General features: G+C 43.4%; 2 protein-coding genes across 5 annotated transcripts in view; one reads left to right on the top strand and one right to left on the bottom strand.

The window, feature by feature from the left end:
- Window positions 1-26,212, bottom strand: part of PTTG1 (PTTG1 regulator of sister chromatid separation, securin) — a 294,965-nt gene that overhangs the window by 253,514 nt on the left and 15,239 nt on the right. The gene's annotated exons all lie outside the window — the stretch shown is intronic.
- PRDX2 (peroxiredoxin 2) lies at window positions 17-18,327 on the top strand. Of its 4 annotated transcripts, none has more exons than XM_061616737.1 (6): window positions 17-104; window positions 8,386-8,492; window positions 14,595-14,748; window positions 15,942-16,064; window positions 16,554-16,684; window positions 18,033-18,327. In XM_061616737.1, exons 2-6 carry the CDS (start codon window positions 8,390-8,392, stop codon window positions 18,116-18,118), a joined length of 597 nt encoding a protein of 198 aa, XP_061472721.1. In that variant the 5' UTR covers window positions 17-104; window positions 8,386-8,389; the 3' UTR covers window positions 18,119-18,327. The 4 variants fall into 4 exon arrangements, with proteins under 4 accessions (XP_061472721.1, XP_061472720.1, XP_061472722.1 ...); XM_061616736.1 differs by having other exon boundaries at window positions 19-108; XM_061616738.1 differs by having other exon boundaries at window positions 20-92.

Below are 26,212 nucleotides of genomic sequence, written 5' to 3'. Positions count from 1 at the left end.
CTGGTTATAAAGAGCTGCAGCAACTGCGGCTTCTTCTGCTGGAGTCACGCCTCCTCGCTTTGAAAACTGATCGTCTTTTCTTGTTGACGGCGGTACGTGAACAAGTAGGTAGGTAGGGGTGGGCGGCTTGCCGGCTCATTCACAGCTTTGCAGCTCTTGTGCATGCTGGTATATGCAGGTTTGTCGTTTAGGGTATGTAATTCGAGCCCCGTGAGGCCTGCTATGGGTGGGGTGGGCTTGAAGCGCTTTCTTCCCTTCTGCCCTTTTCCAACTATTGCTAGCAATAACGGGCTCTGAGGGTCGCCTTTCTGTTTAGTCGACGCGGGGGGGGGATTCTTGCAAGTTTTCTGCGCTTGGAATCTGTCTTTCCCTTTGTGTCTTGTATAGGCATAATCACGGGGAAAGGGCGCGTGTATTCACAGTTATCACGCGGGCTGCAAACGGTGCTTCTCATCTGTTATCCTTTAGTCTTTTCCAAAAAAGAAGGGCTTGCTTCGATTTTTCTCGAAGGCCATCTGAATGCTGACTATTGTTTCCTCGACATACGACTCGTAGGACTCTCCTTTGTGTTCCAAGCGGTAAAGGGAGGGGAAAGGAGTATGGGCTGCCTTGCTTTGTCACTGGCTTTCAACTCATTCAAGGGGCGTTCATCCACTAATTCTCCTGTTTGTTTCCCTAGCCTTGGAAAGCTGCGAGGCTGTGCAGTCTAGCCTCGGCTTTAACATTCCTTCTAGCCTTGCTTGGCGTCTAGTGAATATGTTGTAAAATGGAACTGAGCGTGGGGCTCTTGCATGCTTTAAAAACTGGGTAATGAATACAGGCCTTTCGTATGGGCAGAAGTGGCTGTACTGCAATGTTTAACCTAACTAGGGGTGAATTGAACAAATGGGATAAGATCTATGAATATTTGCCTCAAGTAATGTATTGGAAAGAGGTAAGGTAACAGTATCTGATGTGTATGTGCATTGAAAAGCCTTCCAGCTCAGAAGCTTAACGTGTCTAATTGAAAATTTGAGCAGAAAGAAAAGTTGGAATAAAACCTTTAGCTTCTAAGCCTTCCCCCTTGCCCAAGGATTACATTTTCTTTGGAGAAAAACAGAAGTACGCCTACAATATACTGCTTCTATTGTTACCTGCACAGTAGTAAACAGTGTACATGAATTTCAGCTGATTACCATTTATAATTTTCATTCTGTAAGCAAAAAATGCCTGGAGCAAAAAACCCCTCACTAATTATATTGGGGTTTTATTCGGTTGTTAAAAAATTATAAACTACTTATGTTACAAAATAAGAACATAAGAAGAGCCTGCTGGATCAGGCCAGTGGCCCATCTAGTCCAGCATCCTGTTCTCACAGTGGCCAACCAGGTGCCCGGGGGAAGCCCGCAAGCAGGACCCGAGTGCAAGAACACTCTCCCCTCCTGAGGCTTCCAGCAACTGGTTTTCAGAAGCATGCTGCCTTTGACTAGGGTGGCAGAGCACAGCCATCATAGCTAGTAGCCATTGATAGCCCTGTCCTCCATGAAATTGTCTAATCTTCTTTTAAAGCCATCCAAGCTGGTGGCCATTACTGCATCTTGTGGGAGCAAATTCCGTAGTTTAACTATGCGCTGAGTAAAGAAGTACTTCCTTTTGTCTGTCCTGAATCTTCCAACATTCAGCTTCTTTGAATGTCCATGAGTTCTAGTATTATGAGAGAGGGAGAAGAACTTTTCTCTATCCACTTTCTCAATGCCATGCATGATTTTATACACTTCTATCATGTCTCCTCTGACCTGCCTTTTCTCTAAACTAAAAAGCCCCAAATGCTGCAACCTTTCCTCGTAAGGGAGTCGCTCCATCCCCTTGATCATTCTGGTTGCCCTCTTCTGAACCTTTTCCAACTCTATAATATCCTTTTTGAGATGAGGCGACCAGAACTGTACACAGTATTCCAAATGCGGCCGCACCATAGATTTATACAACGGCATTATGATATCAGCTGTTTTATTTTCAATACCTTTCCTAATTATCGCTAGCATGGAATTTGCCTTTTTCACAGCTGCCGCACACTGGGTCGACATTTTCATCGTGCTGTCCACTACAACCCCGAGGTCTCTCTCCTGGTCAGTCACCGCCAGTTCAGACCCCATGAGCGTATATGTGAAATTCAGATTTTTTGCTCCAATATGCATAATTTTACACTTGTTTATATTGAATTGCATTTGCCATTTTTCCGCCCATTCACTCAGTTTGGAGAGGTCTTTTTGGAGCTCTTCGCAATCCCTTTTTGTTTTAACAACCGTGAACAATTTAGTGTCGTCAGCAAACTTGGCCACTTCACTGCTCACTCCTAATTCTAGGTCATTAATGAACAAGTTGAAAAGTACAGGTCCCAATACTGATCCTTGAGGGACTCCACTTTCTACAGCCCTCCATTGGGAGAACTGTCCGTTTATTCCTACTCTCTGCTTTCTGCTTCTCAACCAATTCCTTATCCACAAGAGGACCTCTCCTCTTATTCCATGACTGCTAAGCTTCCTCAGAAGTCTTTGGTGAGGTACCTTGTCAAAAGCTTTTTGAAAGTCTAAGTACACTATGTCCACTGGATCACCTCTATCTATATGCTTGTTGACACTCTCAAAGAATTCTAATAGGTTACTGAGACAGGACTTTCCCTTGCAGAAGCCATGCTGGCTCTGCTTCAGCAAGGCTTGTTCTTCTATGTGCTTAGTTAATCTAGCTTTAATAATACTTTCTACCAGTTTTCCAGGGACAGAAGTTAAGCTAACTGGCCTGTAATTTCCGGGATTCCCTCTGGATCCCTTTTTGAAGATTGGCGTTACATTTGCCACTTTCCAGTCCTCAGGCACGGAGGAGGACCTGAGGGGCAAGTTACATATTTTAGTTAGCAGATCAGCAATTTCACAAAATACCAGAGTTGTGCACAGAAAACCAAAATATATACCAAAAATGCAGTTAAAACAGTTTAAGACCAAGAGATGGTCAGCAGGCAATAATTAAAACCTTTGTTTGGGAAAGGCTTAGGTAAATTAAAAGGACGACAGAAGATTTATGTAACTTTAAAGCTGACAATGAGGACATTGAACTTGTCAAGGATTATGAATACTTTGGCACAGTTGTTCTCCAAACTGGAGATAATAGTCAAGAAATCGGAAGAAGGCTAGGACTGGGGAGGGCAGCTATGAAAGAACTAGAAAAGGTCCTCAAATGCAAAGATGTAGCACTGAACACCAAAGTCAGGATCATTCAGCCCATGGTAGTCCCGATCTCTATTTATGGATGTGAAAGTCGGACAGTGAAAAAAGCAGGTAAGAAAAAAATCAACTCATTTGAAATGTAGTGTTGGAGGAGAGCTTTGTGCATACCATGGACTGTGAAAAAGATAAATAATTGGATGTTAGAACAAATTAAACCAGAACTATCACTAGAAGCTAAAATGATGAAACTGAGGTTATCATACTTTGGACACATAAGGAGAAGACATGATTCATTAGAAAAGACAAGAATGCTGGGAAAAACAGAAGGGAGTAGAAAAAGAGGAAGGCCAAACAAGAGATGGATTGGTTCCATAAAGGAAGCCACAGACTTGAACTTACAAGATCTGAACAGGGTGGTTCATGACAGATGCTATTGGAGGTCATTGATTCATAGGATCGTAATCAACTTGAAGGCACATAACAACAAAAACAAAGTATGCATCTGAAAGATAGATTGTTGGAGCATACTTTATCTCAATTGTGAATGTTAATGTCTTGGGGGGAAAAGACGCATGCAGCTTTTCAAGCAAAAACTGAGCCAGAGAAACAGATGAAAGTGCTCTCCTGACCTACCACACATGGCTCTATGTTGGGACATTTTATAACCTCAAAAGGTATCTGAATTCAGTTTGGGGTAGACAAATACCCCCAAAACGTTTCTTGTCAGTTCTTTGGTTTCTGTTTAAGAGTTAAATAAATCCCAGTGACTTTTCAAACGAAAACTGATCCAGGGAAGTGGATAAAAGTGTCAGAAGAAAAGGACAACACATGTTTGGGACATTCTACTACCTGTAGATACTCTGGAAATCTGCTTTGGATAAAAAATTACTCCATAAAGCTGTCCAGTTGGGTGGGAGGAGATGGCAGGATGAAGGCCTAGACTGTACGTCAGCTGGCTTCACCGTTATTAACAGCCTGATTAAGCTAACAAAGGCTTTGTATTGTCCATGTACTCATTTCATGCACTCTAAGCCACAGAAAACTAGTTCAAGGCTGGGTACCCATTCTGTAATACCTCATGCTTGGTCTGGGGAATGTGGGTAAGGCCTTTCAGCTACTGCAAAAACTTCTCCTGTGCTTTGTCTTGCTATGATGTCCTGATGTCTGTTAGAATTGTTGTGCACCACCCCAGTCTCCAAGCGGTGAGAGATCTCCAGGGGTCCCTGCACTTGCCCAGGGTTTGGTTTCCTTGGAAAGAAGGTCAGTGGAGTCTGTGGTGTCTTTATGGAGTATGGTTTATGTACACACATTCCTGCCTGAGCTTGATGGAGGGGTTCAAAGCATCAGCAGTCCAATAGATCTTGCGTTTTCCAGCAGGCTTACAGGAGGCACCCTAAAGCTGTGGTGCAGAGAGCCAGCAGCTCTGCCTGTCTCCAGTTCCCAGCCTTTTCTCTGACTCAACTAAAAACACAAGCTTCTCTTTTGGCCTGGGGTGTGTGTGTGTCTCCTGAACAGTTTCAGTAACAATAGGATCTCCCTGGCCCATTCACCAATTAATGGGCACTCAACAGACCCATTAGCCCACCTGGCCATTCTATTAAATTGACAAAGGAGGCTCACCTGACCAGCAGAGCAAGTTTCACAGCTGCAGAGCCCACCTCCAGGTGCAAAGTCCCATATCAGAGGCTGGAAAGGGGACTCATAGAAATCATCTATCTCAACCCCCAAATCCATCACAGAATGTTTAGAACTGAAGGAAGTTCAAATAGTGTTTTCTTTATAGAGCTCATTAGATGAAGGGCAGACTTAACAACTGAGACTTGGTTGCCACAAGTCAGCCTTGTGTTGGGTTAGGCCTGAAGCATGTTTGCTGCCAGGGCTCTGCCTTGGAAGAACAAACAGAACCTGTCTCATCGCCAAATAACCACAACCAGACATCTGTGGTTGGAGTAAGGTAAAAGAAGAGCAGAGGTGACATTTCCAGGGCTCAAACATGCCTGGTACATTAATTCAGGGCTTGGTGGAACACTGAAGTTGGAGCTATCAGTTGTTGGAGGCATCTTGGCTGTTAGTCCACAGCCAATCATAGACTCTGCCCAAACAGGCTCACTCTGCCCCTAGTAGTGCATTATAACCAGTGTGTTCCTCAAAGCCTTTCCTGCATAATTGCCCTGTGAGTTACTGTTTCTTTCTCATCTATGTTACCAGAACAATGGCAAACGTGTGCACTACTTTGAAATGCAGTGTGTTCTGCTGGCTTCACTCCAGAAACTAGCATGCAATATTTGTGGGAGTCATGTTGAAGAACCTTCATCGCTGTTAGTTACACAGGATAATTCACTGTAGTTAGCCATAGGCTGCACGTGTTTGCCAAAGCATATTGTAATAATGCTGTGTTCTTGGAACACAATGCTTACTAGTAAATGTTGCACACAGCTACTGGCTTCTGCTGAGGAAGGCCTTCAGTTTGGGGGTACGCTTCTGGAAGGGAAGCATATATTGGCCAGAGATGCCATAGGGCCCAGCAGCTGGGAGCATCTAGCAAGGGGAACTTTGGGGGTGAGAGAAGTGGGCTAACATAACAGAAGCTTCGCTTTCCCGCCACATACCTCCAGAACCAGCTTCTTTGTGTTCCACCAGGCTCTAACAGATGCTGTGGTATTTGAAGAGCCTTTCAATGACTGTTCAGACACCATGATAAGCTGAGGCAAGGGAACCTTGTGGCCCTCCAGTTGTCACTAGACTATCTGTTCCATCATTCCTGACCATTGGCCATGCTGACTGAGGCTCATGGGAGTTGGCAGTCCAACAGTATCGGGGGGAGGGCACAGGTTCCCCAGCCCTCAAATAAACCATGTTTGTCGTGATGGAAACAAGCCATAGCAAGCCTTAACCTCACATAATCCCCAGTCCCCTCCACCACTATGGCCACAAGGAAAAGTTTGGAAGCTTTTATTTCTGTAATGGTTAGTGCTGGACTGTGATGTGGGAGACCAGTCTTCGAATCCCCACTTAGTCATGAAGCTCACTGGGTGACCCTGGGCCGGTCACTGTCTCTCAACCAAACTACCTCACAGGGTTGTTGTGAGGATGAGATGAAGAGGGGGAGAGCTATACACACCACTTTGAGCTCCTTGGAGAAAAGGAGGAATATAAATGGAAATGGACTGCCTTCAAGTCAATCCTGACTTATGGTGATCCTATGAAAAGGGTTTTCATGGTAAGTGGTATTCAGAGGGGGTTTACCATTGCCTTCCTCTGAGGCTGAGAGGCAGTGACCGGCCCAAGGTCACCCAGTGAGCTTCATGGCTGTGTGGGGATTTGAACCCTGGTCGCACAGGTCGTAGTCCAGCACCTTAATCATTATACCATACTGGCTGTCAGTGTAAATATAATAACATAAAAATAAATTTCTGGCTTTCATTAATGGCACCTTGTTTCATTCAGGCATAACATGCTGTAGTTAATCTTAACCTTGGCTTCTTTCTGAAAAACCATAGTTAACTTCAGTTTCAGATTAAGTGACAAACTGAGGTTAGTAACTGAAAGTGCTACAACAGTGTGGGGAGCAAGGACCATGTGAGCCTGAGGCTCGCTGCAGTTTGTTCTCATCACAATAAATCATGGCCTAAGGCAGCCAATTGTTTGGGAACATCAAAGCACTATACTTTCTGCAGTCAGAATGCTGATTGTGGATTTTTTAAAGACTTGGCAATTGGTTTATTAAATTGTGCAGAAGGAATCAGTAGCCAAACAGGCCATGGCAAGAAACTCAAATGAAAGAATAAGATAAAGCTGCAAGTACCTCATCTCCTTCCTGCCATGTGTTTAGTACAGTAAAAAGGCATACATCTTTTGCTGAATTTTGAATTGTAAACTGCTTTGGGAGCTGATCTCAGCTGGCAAGTGGGGTATAAATATGTTCACCTTCAACTTGGGTTGCTGTCCTTGCCACCAATATCTGGAGATGAACTCAAGAATATCTTGAGATGACCCACATTACAAAGCTAGGAGAATGAGCCATTTGTCTGCTATTTGAAGCTTGTGCCCTTTCTGTCTTTGCTTGACCTGGTTTTGCATACTGTTTACATTCTGTTGAAATACTATCTTGGTGGCGGTGGCGGTGAAAAACTGCATTTGTTTCTAGCTTAGCAAGAGAGCTCTGCTTTATTAATAGATTAGTGCTCTTCTATATCTATCACTGTTGCTATGAATCCAGGTATGGCAGTGTTTTAACAATATCCTGGCTCTGTTGACAAGTACTTGTTGCAGTATGCCTCCAGTTTTGACCTTTAATGTAGTATTAATTTTCATGTACATACATGTTGCTTTTTGAAAGGAGCTCAGTGTTACCACTATAAATGCTATATCTGCATCAAGTTTTTTTATGCCAAAGGCAAGGGGGAACCTTGAAGGAGTTGTGAAATATTGAGGTGTGACTTATACAGAACGAAGCCAAACCCAAATTGGTGTAAAACATGAATGGGAGCAATGGGATAAATGCTTCATAAAGAAAACTTTGGATGGAATGAGCAGAGAGGAGAAAACATATCGGATCTCAGTCCATGCCAAGTGACCTCAAAAAAGACATGTTTTTCTACAACCTCTGGAGCCAAGCAATGTGAAAAGTGGTGGATCACAATACTGTATGTTGTATACTACCAACTCAGTATTTTCTGTAATACTGAAACTGCTTGTCAAGATGAACCCTACAAAGTAAGATAGAACATCTATTAACCAGTAAGTTGTTTGGGAGCACCTATGCTAGTTGAAATGACATGAGGCTGACAAAAAATCCGGTTGACCACCTGCTCAGCACTGACAAGTGACCACTTGAACCAAGAAACCTCCTTAATTCTTCCTCTAAGGAATGAGGGTGCATGACTACCTGATCTTAAATTCCTCAGATTGCCTTAGGTTGGCCTCTACAGTTGAACATAATCCTTTTCAACTCATATGACTGGAGCTCTGTATAGTACTATGCAGGATTGAGGAGGCTGCTTGTTTCTCTGAAGTGCATCTTAATTGGTGGGAAACTGCAAAACCTGGGAATTGAACCTGGGGAGGAGTTGTAAGCCAAAACTGTATCTTGGAAGGTGCAGGAAATGTACTCTGTTCCAGATCTCTTGGTTCCAGAGGCTCAATTTGGTAGCCAGACTAATCCTTATACTGTTTGATATTTCAGAAAAATGGCCTCTGGTAAAGCACACATTGGGAAACCAGTTCCAGACTTCCATGCCACAGCAGTGGTGGACGGAGCCATTAAGGAAATAAAGCTGTCAGACTACAAAGGTAAGAAAAACCATTACATCTAGTTGTTTCAATGATACTTTCAATGAATCTTAATATTGTAAGGTGCCCTGGACTCATGAAAATGTAGGATATAAACATTTTAATAAAGGACCCAAGACTTACCTTGATAAAAGAGGCTGGTTGTGATGACCCCACTCATCTACCCCTGCCTTCCTGCAACAGATGAGGGGGATGCCGCCTTGGGCTCCTGCTGGGAGGAAGGGCGGGATATAAACCAAATAATAAATAAATGTTTGCGTCTCTGCACTATAAAATCTATCCTTTACGCATGTACAGAGGCTGACCTTGCTCCATACTCTGACTTTCATCTTCTGCAGTGTAAAAGTTAAAAAAAATGCCTGGCTGATTTTTAATTAAGAAATTTTGCATTGAACTGAATGATAGTGTTGGGCATGCTCTGTAAGAACCAGCTGTCAGTGTTCTAAAAGCCAGTTTCACAGCTGCTGGGCTTGCCTAATCAGGGGGCCACGCTCACATCAGACTTTGATTTCACTTGAGACAGTCATGGCTTCCCCCCAAAAATCCTAGGAAGTATAGTTTGTGAAGGTTGCTGAGAGGAGATTCCTATTTCCCTGACAGAGCAATAGTGGCCAGAGTGGTTTAACAGTTAGCTGCTCTGACTGAAGCTCTGTGAGTGGAACAGGGCATCTCCTAGCAACTCTCAGCACCTTTCACTAACTACACTTCCCAGGATTCTTTGGGAGACACCATGACTGTCTAAAGTGAAATAAAGGTCCAGTGTGGATGTGGCCGGTACAGCTTTGGTTTAAAGTTGGGTGGGAGACTACATATGTGCCTGCTGTAGAATAAAAAGGGGCTGGAAACCTGAAAAGCAGTGATACTGTTCACAATGTTTTCCTTTTGGAAAGGAAAGGGGCTTCCCCTCTGCCCAGTGCCCACCCACCCAATCTCCTCCTCTCCCCTCCCTCTTTCTGCCCTCCTCCTCCTCCCCTCCTACCGCTCCCCCAGGTCAGTTTCACCTATCCTAAGCATGATTAACATAAGAACATAAGAAGAGCCTGCTGGATCAGGCCAGTGGCCCATCTAGTGCAGCATCCTGTTCTCACAGTGGCCAACCAGGTGCCTGGGGGAAGACCGCAAGCAGGACCCGAGTGCAAGAACACTCTCCCCTCCTGAGGCTTCCGGCAACTGGTTTTCAGAAGCATGCTGCCTCTGACTAGGGTGGCAGAGCACAGCCATCATGGCTAGTAGCCATTGATAGCCCTGTCCTCCATGAATTTGTCTAATATTCTTTTAAAGCCATCCAAGCTGGTGGCCATTACTGCATCTTGTGGGAGCAAATTCCATAGTTTAACTATGCGCTGAGTAAAGAAGTACTTCCTTTTGTCTGTCCTGAATCTTCCAACATTCAGCTTCTTTGAATGTCCACAAGTTCTAGTATTATGAGAGAGGGAGAAGAACTTTTCTCTATCCACTTTCTCAATGCTATGCATAATTTTATACACTTCTATCATGTCTCCTCTGACCCGCCTTTTCTCTAAACTAAAAAGCCCCAAATGCTGCAACCTTTCCTCGTAAGGGAGTCGCTCCATCCCCTTGATCATTCTGGTTGCCCTCTTCTGAACCTTTTCCAACTCTAGAATATCCTTTTTGAGATGAGGTGACCAGAACTGTACACAGTATTCCAAATGCGGCCGCACCATAGATTTATACAACGGCATTATGATATCGGCTGTTTTATTTTCAATACCTTTCCTAATTATTGCTAGCATGGAATTTGCCTTTTTCACAGCTGCCGCACACTGGGTCGACATTTTCATCGTGCTGTCCACTATAACCCCAAGGTCTCTCTCCTGGTCGGTCACCGCCAATTCAGACCCCATGAGCGTATATGTGAAATTCAGATTGTTTGCTCCAATATGCATAATTTTACACTTGTTTATATTGAATTGCATTTGCCATTTTTCCGCCCATTCACTCAGTTTGGAGAGGTCTTTTTGGAGCTCTTCGCAATCCCTTTTTGTTTTAACAACCCTGAACAATTTAGTGTCGTCAGCAAACTTGGCCACTTCACTGCTCACTCCTAATTCTAGGTCATTAATGAACAAGTTGAAAAGTACAGGTCCCAATACCGATCCTTGAGGGACTCCACTTTCTACAGCCCTCCATTGGGAGAACTGTCCGTTTATTCCTACTCTCTGCTTTCTGCTTCTTAACCAATTCCTTATCCACAAGAGGACCTCTCCTCTTATTCCATGACTGCTAAGCTTCCTCAGAAGCCTTTGGTGAGGTACCTTGTCAAACGCTTTTTGAAAGTCTAAGTACACTATGTCCACTGGATCACCTCTATTTATATGCTTGTTGACACTCTCAGAGAATTCTAATAGGTTACTGAGACAGGACTTTCCCTTGCAGAAGCCATGCTGGCTCTGCTTCAGCAAGGCTTGTTCTTCTATGTGCTTAGTTAATCTAGCTTTAATAATACTTTCTACCAGTTTTCCAGGGACAGAAGTTAAGGTAACTGGCCTGTAATTTCCGGGATCCCCTCTGGATCCCTTTTTGAAGATTGGCGTTACATTTGCCACTTTCCAGTCCTCACGCACGGAGGAGGACCCGAGGGACAAGTTACATATTTTAGTTAGCAGATCAGCAATTTCACCTTTGAGTTCTTTGAGAACTCTCGGGTGGATGCCATCCGGGCCCGGTGATTTGTCAGTTTTTATATTGTCCATTAAGCTTAGAACTTCCTCTCTCGTTACCACTATTTGTCTTAGTTCCTCAGAATCCCTTCCTGCAAATGTTAGTTCAGGTTCAGGGATCTGCCCTATATCTTCCACTGTGAAGACAGATGCAAAGAATTCATTTAGCTTCTCTGCAATCTCCTTATCGTTCTTTAGTACACCTTTGACTCCCTTATCATCCAAGGGTCCAATTGTCTCCCTAGATGGTCTCCTGCTTTGAATGTATTTATAGAATTTTTTGTTGTTGGTTTTTATGTTCTTAGCAATGTGCTCCTCAAATTCTTTTTTAGCATCCCTTATTGTCTTCTTGCATTTCTTTTGCCAGAGTTTGTGTTCTTTTTTATTTTCTTCATTCGGACAAGACTTCCATTTTCTGAAGGAAGACTTTTTGCCTCTAAGAGCTTCCTTGACTAGGAAGACTTTTTGACTAGGAAGAGTTTTTGCCTCTAAGAGCTTCCTTGACTAAGAGCTTCCTTGATTGCACAGGAGTAAATCCCACTGAAGTCAAAAAGGATACAAATGATCAAACCTGTCCTCCGTCCCCCTCCTATCCCCTCCCTCTTGCCCCTTCCCTTCCACATCCCCTTCCCATCCCTTCCTTCTCCCTCCTCTTCCCCCTCCCCCTCCCTCCCCCCTCTTCCTCCCCCTCCTCCTTCCCCATGGTCAGTTTTACCTATGCTATGATAACGACCTGAGAGACCAGGGTTCAAATCCCCAAACAGCCATGAAGTTCACTGGGTGACCTTGGGCCAGTCACTGCCTCTCCGCCTCAGAGGAAGGCAATGGTAAACCCCCTCTGAATACTGCTTATCATGAAAACCCTATTCATCGGGTTGCCATAAGTTGGAATCGACTTGAAGGCAGTCCAATTCATTTTCAAGCATGATTGCATGGGAGTAAATCCCATTGAATTCAATAAGCATGGAAATGATCAAACCTGCCCTCCCCTCCTCCTCCCTCCCATCACCTCCCTTTGGCTCTCCCCCTCCCCCTTCTTTCACCCCTCCCCTTCCAATACTCTCCTTTCCCCTCCCCTTCCTTCTGCTTCCCTCTACCCCCTTCCCTCTACTCTCCCCTCCCCCTCCTCTTCCCCCATGGTCAGTTTTACCTATCCTAGCCATGATTGCACAGGAGTAAATTCCATCGAACTCAATAAGCATGCAAATGATCAGACCTGCCTTTCCCCTCCTTCCCTTCTCTCCCTTTCTCCTCTCTTCTTCCTTCCCTCTTCCTTTTTTCCCCTCCCCTGCCCATTCCAGGGTTCTCTTTCCATGGTCAGTTTTGCCTTTCCTAAGCATCATTGCACAGGAGTAAATCCAACTGAACTCAGTAAACATGCAAATGATCAAACATGCCCTCCTCCTCCCCCTCCTGCCTGCTCCCATCCCCCTCCTTCCCTCCCCATCCCGTGGTCAGTTTCACCTATCCTAAGCATGATTGTAGGGGAGTAAATCCCACTGAACTCAATATGCATGTAAATGATTAATCCATTCTAGGCAAACTTGCCCAGGATCCCATTTCTTACCTCCTGGATTAAAATGCAGAGAAATTCACTAATGGGCAAAAAACCTTGCGGTTTAAGAACGTACCTGTAGCGAACAGATATTTCTATCAAACTTTAAGAAGCAGGGAAGTTGGGCAGCTCTAGTGAATGCACCAGGGGAGCAGGAGACTTGACCTCCTTTCTGAGATATTGTACTGCCCTACAAATGCAAACACAATTTGGGTTGGTCTTTCACAGTCCAATCCACTTCCTGTGTATCTTGGAAGAATTGGGTAACATGTGCCTCTGAGCATATGGTGAGTGGTGGCAACACCTGCAATCAGCCCAAATAACAGAAACAAGACATATGCTGTGCTGATCTTGTTTTAGCGGAGGAAGCAACAATATTAAAGCAGTTGATATAGTTCAGATAGTCACTTTAAATATGTTTGATTTACTTTGCAATTTTAGTGAAGCTTCCTATATGAAATCATTTTCTTTTGCTTCTGTTTCTGTGAATATGTGAAGTACAGCAACGCTGCGCAACACTGGGGGGAGAAAGCTCTGAAACAATTGTGGAATAATGGTACTGACTGTTCTGCAGAATAGTTTCCAATCAACATGAGGAGTATCTCAGTTTGCACAGGATAAAACAGTGGGTGAAATATATTCTAGCAAAATTCTAGGTGTGCTCTCTGTTTTTTAATTGACTATGCCCACCTTTCCTTAAGTGGGGTGATTTAATCATAGCAGGCTGAAAACATGCATCTTGGGCAGACCACATTTGTTTTTTCCAACAGCTAGCATCATTGCTTAAGTAGCAATGTATTGTAATCCATCTGATTTTACATCAGCTGCAGTTTCAGATTCATCTTTTAATGCCCCCAAAATAGAAATAGAGCATAACCTCCAGCTTGAAACACAAAAGGCTGTCTTCACCATCATATGACATTGACCAATAAAAAGGCTTTGAAATTAATAAAAATAAATTTGACACAGATTTCTAGGATGAATGAGAGAAATATAATTTTCTAGGTTAGATTCTCTGTAGAAACAGTAGTAACACAGGAAAGAAGCAAAGTAAGAAGAATGCCAACAAACATACAAAAATGTAATTCTCCATCTTTGGAGATGGCAGGTGTTGCCATCACTCACCATATGCTCAGAGGCACATGCTACCCAATTCTTCCAAGATACACAGGAAGTGGATAGGACTGTGAAAGGCCAACCCAAATTGTGTTTGCATTTTGACAAATTTGTAGGGCAGTACAATATCTCATTGAGGAGGTCAGGTCTCCTGCTCCCCTGGTGCATTCACTATAACTGCTCAATTTCCCTGCTTTTTAAAGGTTGATAGAAATATATGTTGGCTATAGGTATGTTCTTGAACTGCAAGGTTTTTTGCCTATTAGTGAATATTAACAAATAAACATCAGCAGAACCTGGATAAAATATTTATGTAGTCTTGTGATGTCACACTGGACATGGAACACCTGAGGACTTTCTTCCTGCTGTGTTGTGGTGGAGCACATAAGCACCAAGAATGAGGATCTTGCATTCTAAGTCTATATATCAAAAAGTAATCTATAGTCAGTAGGCGCTGAATCTGGTGGCTCAAAGAAAATAGGTGTAGGGATCATGGTGTCTAATGCAAGTTTCCTCTTCTGTTAGGGGGTGTAGATAACAGACTATGGATTTGTTCCATCCCACAGGAAAGGTGAAAGTTGTCCCGGTCAAGGCATGACCCTTGTCTTGAGTATCCTGTGTTGATGACTTCAGGTCTTGTCTCACTGCATAAACTTCAAATAATATTTAACAAAGCTAGGTGGGGTTTCTGGTTCCAAGAGTTACATCTCTAGTTCTTCTGCTGATGAGTGGCCTTCTTTCCCTGCATAGGCAAATATGTGGTTCTCTTCTTCTATCCACTGGATTTCACCTTCGTCTGTCCCACAGAGATCATAGCTTTCAGTGATCGAGTTGAGGAGTTCCGCAAGATCAACTGTGAGGTTATTGCTGCCTCTGTTGACTCTCAGTTCACCCACTTGGCCTGGTGAGTCTCCTAGTGTTCAAGTACTAGCATGATGTCTCCATCTAGGCTGGAGAGCAAGTATTGGAGACACATGCTATAAAGGCTGGCTAGTAGTAGGAAACTGAGTAAAAGGGATAACAGTATGTTCTGTAGAGCAGAGGTTCCCAAACTGGTCTGTGGACCACCAGTGGTTCATGGCATGTTTACATTAAATAGACATAGTGATTTTAATTGTATTTTAATGCTTATTATATTTTATTTATTTATTTGATTTATATCCCGCCCTTCCTCCCAGCAGGAGCCCAGGGTGGCAAACAGAAGCGCTAAAAACACTTTAAAACATCATAAAAACAGACCTTAAAATACAGTACAATTTGAATGCTAGAGAATGCAAAATTTTATTCAATAAAATACAACATAATAAATAAAAACCTATAAAATACAATTAAAAATCATAGAGCAGCCACCACAGCACATTAAACTGCTACAACAGATTAAGTGGTCTGCCAAGACCATCAACAATTTTCAAATGGTCCTTTGGGGGGGGATATTTTGAGAACCATTGCTCTAGGAGGCATTTCAGTCCAGCTTTGTACGTTGCTTGGGAAGAGAGAGTTGACACAAGTCATTAAGAATGTTCTATGGATCTAACACTGGGAGGGAGTTAAGCAGAAGCTAACTGAAAGAAGGGTGTGGAAGTCTCCGCCAGCCTTATCTAGCAAAACCTGACTAATGTTACAGTTTTATCATCTGTCTGAGTAGAGATAAACTGCAGTTGGCGCTCAAATCAACTCTGAACACTAAATGGGTGTAGAGAACAATCCACTAATCTGTGGGTCTGAGAACCCAGCTTTAGCTAAACTGAGAATAATTCCAGTTTGCCTTAAGAATCAAATTTCTGGTGGGGAAGTTTCCAGACCCAGCTTTGGTCTGAGAAACTACTCCATGTGCTATATTTGGTTAATTACTTCAACCACTTCAAAATACTAAATGGTTAGAGGTAGTGGGTTGCAGATGCTGGAGGTCAAAGAGGGGAACCTGTGACCTTCCAGATGTTGGATTCCATCTTCCATCAGCTCTAGCCACCATAGCTAATAATTAGGGTTGAGGTGGGTATTGGCCTAGCAGTGTCTGGAGGGCCACAGGTTCCCAATCCCTGCTCCAAATGACAAACAGCACTAATGCTGCAGATTTTAATAGCCATTTCCCTGCAGGATCAATACACCAAGAAAGGAGGGAGGCTTGGGATCTGCAAATATTCCACTTGTGGCAGACATCAACCACAATATTTGCAAGGACTATGGAGTGCTCAAGGAAGAAGATGGCATTGCATACAGGTAGAGAGATCTTGAGAGCTAAACTTATCTCTGATAATGTTGCAGGACTGTTTGATGCTCACTCTGTTCATCAGCTTGGTCTACCTATCAGATCTATGTAATCCAAAAGCTAATAACCTGGCCAGGATATAGAAAAGCTATTAACACTAGCTGAGCCCTGGACCCTGGGATGTGTGGACTTGGACTTTCGTTCTGAGTAGACAGGCTGTAGCTAGAATGTAATTGGCTGTATCTCTTATCTGCCTTTGCCCCAACTTATTTGGGGTAGGGTACCTGAATATGCAAAGGTTTTAAATCCCACACACGAGCTTTGCCTCTGGTACTACTTGGTGCTATTGATGACAGTAGCAAAGGCTCCACATAAATCCCAGTTGGTTCCAAAACTGGGAAGAGTTCCCCTTGAAGGTTGTGTCCCTATCTCTTACTTAAGATGCAAGCTCTAATCCTTTTTTTTTAAAATGCTATAATTGTCCTTCTCCTCTAATCCAGAGGCCTATTCATAATTGATGATAAAGGCATCTTGCGGCAGATCACAGTGAATGACCTACCTGTGGGGCGTTCTGTGGATGAGACATTGCGTCTGGTACAGGCTTTCCAGTTCACAGACCAGCATGGTGAAGGTAAGGGGCGGGGTCTGGGATAATGGAATGAACACAGAAGGGTGGGGTTAGTATTTCTCTAGGAATTGTAGGTTTTACATGCATGTCTGTTCCTGCTTCATGGGGCTATTAAAGGCCTTATTATGCCTATGGACAGTGCATAACAGCTTTCAAAATACCTTTGCAACAAAAGAAATTGTCATGCAGTAAAGCCTTGCACTGTATGTGAATTTGCTATGATATACTGTTAGCAACACTTCAGAAGGTCCTTCCTGTTTCCTAGAGCCATCCATAGCACAGTTGGTGCCCTTTCATTCTTCATGCCATATCCTGGAGAGGGCTTGAAGAAAGTAATCTCATTACTTGTTTTATAAACTGATGCTGCAGTCTTGATTAGCAGATCTAGTAGCACATGTAGAGAAATGATAAATATAAAGGTTCAACTAAATATAGGTGAAACAGAATAAAAAATCCCAAACTATGACCTCTAATTTAGACAACAAATCTAGGCTGCTAATTAAAATACTGTAAAGTTTCATGAAATAGAAAACTAAAATACTCAGTAACTACAACTCAGAGTAGTTTAACAATCAATCCCCTCTTCCTAGGAAACTGGAAATCATAACTCTGTGAGAATAGGGGTTTCCTAATGAATCTCAACACCCTTAAACTACCATTCCTGAGATGCTTTGGGGGAAGCCATGACTGTTTAAAGTGGTATAATGCACTTTAAATGCATAGTGCAGATTGGGCCTAGGTGTTGGATCTGACTGCTGAGACAGTCTGTTTAGCTCTCCATAGTATGGGTTGGCAGTCTGGCTGAGAAAATAGAATTAGCTCCCAAAATGTAGAATTTACCTATAAAATATACTAGAAGGCAACTCAAACATGGTGGCTCAGACAGCATGCCACAGAATACCGGTTACTGGGATGTGTTGGGCAACATAATTGCCTCCCTGCCCTGATTGTGGGCTTTCTGGAAATGTTTGGCTGGCCCCTCTGGGAAATTGGTTGCTGAACTATATGGACCATTTATCTGATTGACATTTCATTGCAAACCAAAGAGTATAGTTTTGTCACCTTTGGTAAAACACTAAATACTGCACTAGTCTTCTGTTGTGAATTATAAAATCCAAACGAGACACCTTGGGATGGAAGAGACTGTTGGGCTCTTGAGATTGCAGCACTTTGCACCACTCTTGCTTGTGCTAGTTGATGTAGTCAGTTCTATCCCTTTTTTATACATGATGTATCCAAACCTAGCCTTTGTTACTTTGAGGGATCTCATTGCCCTTTGTAGTTCAAGACCTATGTTTTGAGTAGTCTTCTGTGTTATTCTAACCCCACGCGTCTTCATTGCTTGCTGCAGTGTGCCCAGCTGGCTGGCAACCTGGTGGTGACACCATCAAGCCCACAGTGAAAGACAGCAAGACTTTCTTTGCCAAGCAAAAGTAGATGTGCCTAGCTGAATGGATCTGGTCTAATGTGAAGGGATTATTCATACTGAATCTTTCCCATCTGGCTCTCCCAAGGAGCTGTCTTCTAGAGAGTTGAACTACAAAAGCGTCTCCCATGAGTAGTTATTCACAGAACTAGCTTGAATGTAAGTTTTGAGTTTGGATACCTTTATGTTCATGCTTCAATAAAAGTGGTGATTAAAATAAGCCTGATGTGTCTGATACTGCTGAGTCCATTTAAAAACAAGAAAGTGATCCCTGACTAACACCTCAAATGGGAAGAGTTCTTTTCTCCTCCTGGAAGGATATACTACCACTAAAAGGGGTAACATTAGGTTTTAATCACTGTGCCTGCCCTGGAGTTTTATGTCCAAAATGAGAATCCAAGTCCCTATAGAGTTAACAATACGTGTGTACCCTGAAGTCAAGTCTAATGTAAACATGGCCTAAATAAATGGCATATCCAAGAAAACAAGAAAGAGGGCGAGCATGCAATTCTACATGTCCATGGAGTCACTGAGTATATGAGACTGAGAGCAAGTGTATGCTCTCAGTGTTTGTGTTTGTGTTTTTTTTGCTAGGATCTGACTAACCAGCTTCTGGCCCTTTTTCTAAGATAGGGGTTCCTGAACTGTGCTCCGTGAGTTTCATTCAGGTGGTCCACAACATGTCTGTAAAAATACAATTTAAAAAATTAAACAGCATCTAATACAACACATTGCAATTGTGTCAGGCCCAGGATGAGACTCAGGAACCAGACCAGGGGTTGTAAGTAATTCAGTTTTTATTAGAGTAATGTCCAAACAAAGACTGCGTCTTCTCATGAAGCAACACAGAGATAGAGGTCCTGCAGCATTGAGAGAAAGTTGACAGAGCAAGGAGCTGCTTTCCGCCTGTTCTTTAAGAAGGGGCCAAACGGGCGCGCAACCTTTCGCTCCTCCTTAACTGCCCCTCAGGTACTACCCGCCTTCCCCCCTTCTCTCTTGTATTTTCAGATGTCTTCGTGTGTGCGGCGAAGGGGGAAGCATCGGCCCCTCTTCTGAAGTTTCCGATTCCAGTATGGGGGATGGGGGGGGCTGATGGTAAACTGCCTTGCGGCTTTTCTGCCTTGGGCAGCCCTCCCTCTTCTCCCTCCTGTTCTGAGCTTCGGAGAAGGGGAGGCATGGGAATGTCCAGGGAAGATTCTGAAACTCCAAAGCTCTTAGGCTCCCCGTTGCTAGGCAACCCTATCTCTGGCATTTCCTCTGCTTCGTCTTCACTCCACTCGGGCAAAGTTGCTCCCCCTCCTCCCTGCCATCCGTCTGAATCCTCTTCTTCCAACCCCTCGGGACCCCAACTCTGCCTCCCGACAAATTGCTACAACAGGCAGAAAAATCATTAAGGCTGCAATCCAATACACACTTACCTGGGAGTAAGTCCCATTGAACTCAATGGATCTTACTTCTGAGCAGACATGGACTGCAGCCTAAGTGGCCCCTCAGCAGATTTCAAGTGGTTGGTGTTACGACATGGGAACCTGAGGGTGTGTACTTGCCACCCACATGTCCCATGAAACACACCTCCTTGAGAGGAGGGGGATCTTTGGCTAGGGATAAAACAAGTGCTTTGCCCTGAAATGTGCCTAAATGGTGCATGTATAACCCAAGAAATGCAGGTCCAAATCAGACTAAAGCAAAGCTTTCTTTTATTGAGAGAAAAGAGCAGATTAGCATTACAAAATTACTGGGTGCATGGCAGCATTAATCATTAATATCCTAACCCATTCATAACTTTAAACTAAAGAGATCAAAGGACCCTATTACTATAAGAAGTGACAGGTAGGAGAGATGACCTATCCTAGGCCCACGAGTGGGCAGTGGGATGCAGCTGAAGTGATGTGGAAGAACTCTGACCCGAAATCAGGAAGGAATCTGCCTCAAGGCTTAGGCCGAGGCACAGAATCTCTTCCTGGTTTTGTCCCTGCCGTCCCTTATTGAGTTCTTTGAGAGTGTAGTTACATGTGTTGGAGCTCAGATCACCATTCCCCCCCTCTTCCTAGATTCAAGCCTCTTTTAAAAAGACTTTCGCTCTCACACACCCCTGCAAAGGAGGGGTCTGGGTATGAGGTGATTTTGTGTGTGTCTGTACATTTCTTGCTGACCCTGAGAAACTCGGACTACTTTTTGAACAATGGGATGATCTGCTGTGCATGAAGGAAATCTGCCAAGGAGAAGATAACATTTATTCAGTGGCTCTTGGTTAATTTTGTTTCTCACCAGCTGCCCTTGTCCTTTGCACAATATCTCAGGAACGCATAACCAGCAATACAACGGGTGTGTGGGGTGAGAATTTTAGTTGGCAGTCTCCAGGGCCTTCAGCCTCGTAACATTGGGGGTGGAGTTTGGGAACCACTATTGTGAGACTAGTGTAGCTTATGCATTCTGCAAAAGCAGCTTAATTCTGGCAGCACTGGAATTCTCTAGATCAATGGTTCCCAAGCTTCCCCCCCCCCCACTGACCACTTGAAAATTACTGAGGGTCTTTGCAGACCACTCCATTATTTTTCTGCCTGTTGTAGCAATGGTAATATGCTGTATGATCTAATTATGTTTTTAGACACTCCATGGACCACTTGACTGAAGCTCTCAGACTAGTTTGGGAATTCCTGTTCTAGGTGCCTTAGGGACTAGCTCTTCAGAAGCATAGGATTAGCAGCATGAAGGCCTGGGGAAAATGTTTTTTCAGGCCTTGGTATCACTACCATACAGATAGCTAATCATCCTGATTAGCAAATATAATCCATCTTTTTCATTCTGCAAATTATCAATTAAACCTGCCACTAGAGTACAAGTCTCTCAGCTACAGTTCAATAATCTTGAATCTGAATTAGAATGACAGAGGAACCAAGTGCTGATCCAGGCATGACCTTGAAGATAGAGATTTGCTCTGCATCTTAGACAGGCATTATTTGCAAAAAGGGCTCAACCTAATAGCTAGGAGAACTGGGGCAAATCTTTTCTAGCTGTCTAAGCCCAAGTCATAACAGCTCACAGCAAGGACTTCCTCTGGCTCATTCTAACAGCAGGAAGCCTGCAGCAAGCCAGTACTTCCTTAACGTAATTTGAATGTCATCATCAGAACTTGAAGGTAATGGATTAGATCCCACGTTACTCCTCTGTTCACACAAGTGAGGGTGATTTCTGCTATCTAGCTGCCGCCGCCACCACTCAAAAATGCCATATCCTGGGCCATTCCAAAAATTGTGCAATCATAACAAATTTTCACAGGGCTGAAGAGGGAGGAACACTCAATTCTGTAAAAGAAAACTCTTGTCCTATTCACAGGAGCATTAGAATTCATGCAATTGTGCATTTGTTTCTTATACAGCACTAGCCACTGTCAGCCAAGATGCTAAGCAGCCACCCCTTCCTGGGGTTCCTGCTATATAGTAGCATCTTCAAATCTTGCAGTAGCTGTATCCTCTTCAAAATTTCCCTTAGACTGGATGTCACTTATGTGAATAGGTAGAGGAATTAAAACAGACCTGGTTATTGGGTGCAAACCAATAGTTGTCAAGCACTGATATCTTAATCTAAGTTATATTAGGCAGCTATATTGGCAATCAATTTTTGGAGAGCAAAATCTGGGTTGCTAGCTTGTGATGTTTAACTTGGAAGTATGGAGGTAGTTGCAAAGGTATCTGTCTAAAATGTTTACACTGCTGTGGAACAGTGATAACTGCTGAAAGTTACATGAACCAGATGACTCTTCCAGACATTTTTGGTTTCCCTCTGATAGGATTGTGATGTAATTTTAAAAGACATAAAAATTGAGCTCTTGTGGAAGACCTCACAAAATAAATTAACATTTGACTGAACATCTGATTAAAGGATTATTCTGATCTTGATTAATACTAGAACTTCTGGACATTCAAAGAAGCTGAATGTTGGAAGATTCAGGACAGACAAAAGGAAGTACTTTACTCAGAGCATAGTTAAAACTATGGAATTTGCTCCCACAAGATGCAGTAATGGCCACCAGCTTGGATGGCTTTAAAAGAAGATTAGACAAATTCATGGAGGACAGGGCTATCAATGGCTACTACCCGTGATGGCTGTGCTCTGCCACCCTAGTCAGAGGCAGCATGCTTCTGAAAACCAGTTGCCGGAAGCCTCAGGAGGGGAGAGTGTTCTTGCACTCGGGTCCTGCTTGTGGGCTTCTCCCAGGCACCTGGTTGGCCACTGTGAGAACAGGATGCTGGACTAGATGGGCCACTGGCCTGATCCAGCAGGCTCTTCTTATGTTCTTATGATTGTTGCGATACAGTAGCTTTGTATAAAGCAAGCATGAGAAACCTGTGGCCCTCCAGATGTTGCTGGACCATAACTCTCCTCAACCCTGCTCATTAGTAAGGCTGGTTGGGGACACCCAACAACATCTGAGGAGCCACAGGGACCTCAAATCTGGTATAAGGTAAGATGCTGCCTGTTCTTCAATATTTATAGTAAAATTATTGTTCTTGTATCGAAAGAATACCTGTCTTTATGGGCACTGGTGGATTTAGAAGGCATTTTCTGGGTTTAAAATAGATGTGCTACCTCTTAATCTGAAAGGAATGGCTTTTGTTTCTAATACTACCATACATCTGCCAGTAGAGGATGCTGTAACTTCATGGAACAAGCTTCATGTTCAAGCGTGTGGGTACTCAAGTAAGGTTTCATACAACATTAGAAGACATGGGGTGTAACTATGGAGAACCATATTCTGACACCTTTATCTAACACTATACTTTCTGCTAGCCTTAATATGAAATTGCCAGTGCTTTGTAATTGGTTTTCTCATGTTAAGTATTAAAGATAAAAAAGCAATCTCATAACTATACCACAGGAGGACCCCCAATTTGGCAGGGCCCTATTGCACAACAAGGTGCTTTGTGTAATTTAGTTTCTGGAAATTCAGTGCCTACTCCTGTCAAACCTTCTGCTGTTCTTGACTAGGAGGGGCCTGTTTGCTCTAGAACTAGCAGTTCACACTCCATTGTATTGAAACTGGCACCAAGAACTACTTAATTTGTCCTTGTTGATGATGGTGTTGCACCTTTGGCAAGGTGTAGAGAACTGGAATCTGTTTTGAGTGACTACTGTCCTGAAGTTGTGGCGGAAAATAATTATATTGGTGTCTATTTGCACATTATTACTATTATCTGATGTATGTATTTGAATGTGTTAGGTTACCGAGCCCTGATTTAATTCTAGGTATATAGTGTTAGAAAAAATTATCCTTTGGTCATGACTGTTGCATGACCTGGACAGAGGAATGTATGCAGTGGAAGAGTGTGCATGATGAGTGATGAACTGCCTCCCTGCTCAAAAGCTGTGCCTTCAAAACATATGGGAACAGGATACCAACACTGAGACTGATCTCATAAAATGGAACTCTGTTTGGGGGGGAAATCCCTTTCACTCTGCTTCAGCCAGGCTGAGAGAGAACTCCTTCAAAATGATCAAAAATGGTACCTGACCCTCCATATCCTCAGCAGAATCACTAAGGCTACTAGCTCATTATGCAAGAGACAGATACCTACTTCCATATGTGGTGGACATGCCCAATCATCCAGACTTTCTGGAACAAAGTATTCCATGAAATCGGACTCATTACAAATAGTACGCGACTCACTCACAGCACTCCTCTCAATATTCCAGGGAGACAGTGAGGTTTTGCACTTGAAGGAGTTACTGGTGTCCTTCTTTGTAGCGGCACACATCATTGTGGCACACCACTGGAAACAGACCATGACTTGATAAAATAATGGTACCAACAAATCTGGGCAATAGCCCTTATGGAGAATCTCGTCCAACAACAAAGAAAACAACATAGCCCCTCAAAGGAAGACACATTTCACACAAAATGGTACATGTTAATTAGCCATATTGCAACAAAGCTGCATGGCTGGAGCCTCCCTCCACCCATCACTCCCTATGGAGAGATGTCCATGGTTGAAGCACCCCAGAACCATACCAATGCCTTACCTTTGTGCCCCTTCTTAACTCCTCTTCTTACTGTCATTTAAATGTTATATATAAGTCAAATAGCAATATATTGAAATACGAATGTTGTTCACACACTCCTCTTCCTCAGCAATGCTTTATTCTAACCTCTCTCCAACCTCCCTTCTGTCCTCCTCTCACCTTTCTCCCTCTTTCCTCTCTTCTCTTCTTCTTCCCCTCTTTTCTCTTTCCCTTCTCCCTATCCTATCTCCCCTTTCCTCTCCTTCCTTCTTTCCCAACTACCCCCTCCATTTATTCATTTATTATTGTCATCCTTGTTTTCTAATTGTGTTGAAATTCCCTTTTTTTGAATGTTGGACATTGTGTCCCCTTCATGTACTTTTATTTTTTTTTACAATAAACAGTTTTTAAAAAGCTGTATCTCCATTGCTTTTTCAGCCTGGAATGTGATGGTAGAATGCAGAGAAATCTGAATCCCAGATCTATAATATGAGTCTCTTACTGACAGCTGTATTTCATATTCCTGCATCGCTTTAATTTGCTGCAAGCTTTTTCCAAATTATCAAGCCCTTTCCCTCCAGTTTAATTCATCTGCACTCCAGTTTATCACAAAAACTACATGCAGCATATCTTGGTGTTAGGAACACAAGAAGGGGATCTAATATGGCAGAATGTTGGTGTCCATCTAGCTCAGTATTATCTACGATGACTGGTAGTGGCTCTCTAAGGCCTTTTTCATCTAATCCCTTATAGGTAACCTTCTAAGGGCTGCCTACCAGTGGTGGGTATGGGCACAGAAGTAGATGTCATTCTTATCTTTGTACAATAGGTTACATTCCAGCCATGCAAAAAGTCAGAGGTTTCTAACACCCCATCTCTCCATCCTCCTCCTAGGCAAGCAAGAGACATTACTGTTCAAGGAAGCATTCCTGCCAGGGGAAAGTACTTAAGAAAGGTGTGGTTTAGGAAGAGAGCCAAATGAAGAAGCCTAGAGGGCTGCACTTATCCCAATCAGAAATTTCCCCACCCCTGTTCTACCTTTCAGGTAGGAGCCCTTCGCAGCACTGTCTGAAGATGCCAGGGATTGAACTAGGGATCTTCAGCATGCAAAGCAGATGCTCTATAGCTTACCTATCACCCTTCCCTTGTGTTGTAACCTAAAACATTTGCATAAGCTGCACTGATTGTTCCTAATAAAGGCATTCTCTTGCTGTCCTTGTGGGTTTTGTTCTAATGTGCTGACATGGTTAGCTGATTTTGATCTGCACTGGAGAACAAGCTGATGGCTTCTCTTGAAAAAATGAACATGACTGTATTGGTGTGTGGTGTTGGGGCTAGAGTGTTGGATTAGGAACAGGGAGACCAGGGGTTCAACTCCCCATTCTGTCATGAAGCTCACTGGGTAACCTTGGGCCAGTCACACAGTGTACCTTACCTCACACAGTTGTTGCAAGGATAAAATTGGGAGGTGAAGACTTGTATATGCCACCCTGAGCTCCTTGGAGGAAAGGCGGGGTATAAATGTAATGAAAAAATAAAACAAGGCAGCTCAATAGAAATGAGTTGTCACAGTGAAGGCAAATAGTGGCTGTGCCAGCAGAGAGCGCCACTGGGCATCTTTGGAGAACTGAAACTGTTTTAACCCAAAAATGTAACAGCTCAGATATTTGCACTATATAGGACAAAGCTGAACAAGTTCATTGGGGGAAGCTGACACAGCTCAACAAATTCTCAGACAATCCTGGACCCTGCCTTGGCACATACTGTATTCACCCAGGATGTTGCTGCAAACTCAAAACCAGGTGGAGCCAAAGAGGAGGCTAAGGCTTGATTTTGCATGCATGGCAGAACTGAACCTCATTCCTCTTATTACATTATTGCATTAGCATTCCTGTGGTGTAAATTTTCTTGGGGCTAGAAAAACAGCTGTTTCTTCCCCACCAACAAACCTATGTACTCCTCATCCTTGTTTCAGATGATTTTCCACTTAATGTGTCCCACCGCTTAGGCTTGGCAGTATAGCACAAGTGTGGCCCTGCTGCAGCTACACGGATAAGTCAGAAATCTTGACTTCTCACCCCCAACCAGCAGTGGCTGATCCATTA

This window comes from Rhineura floridana, chromosome 3 (assembly GCF_030035675.1).
Source record: "Rhineura floridana isolate rRhiFlo1 chromosome 3, rRhiFlo1.hap2, whole genome shotgun sequence".
Taxonomy (NCBI): Eukaryota; Metazoa; Chordata; class Lepidosauria; order Squamata; family Rhineuridae; genus Rhineura; species Rhineura floridana.
The sequence above is the reverse complement of the archived record's forward strand: the minus strand, read 5'-3'. Positions and strand labels throughout refer to the sequence as shown.

What these genes read in the sequence shown, in the direction of transcription:
- PRDX2 (XM_061616737.1), top strand. Translation starts at nt 8,390, where the DNA reads ATGGCCTCTGGTAAAGCACACATTGGGAAACCAGTTCCAGACTTCCAT. An exon ending in CAGTTCACCCACTTGGCCTG is followed by an intron (nt 14,749 to 15,941) that starts GTGAGTCTCCTA and finishes ATTTCCCTGCAG; the next exon opens with GATCAATACACCAAGAAAGG. An exon ending in CACAGACCAGCATGGTGAAG is followed by an intron (nt 16,685 to 18,032) that starts GTAAGGGGCGGG and finishes TGCTTGCTGCAG; the next exon opens with TGTGCCCAGCTGGCTGGCAA.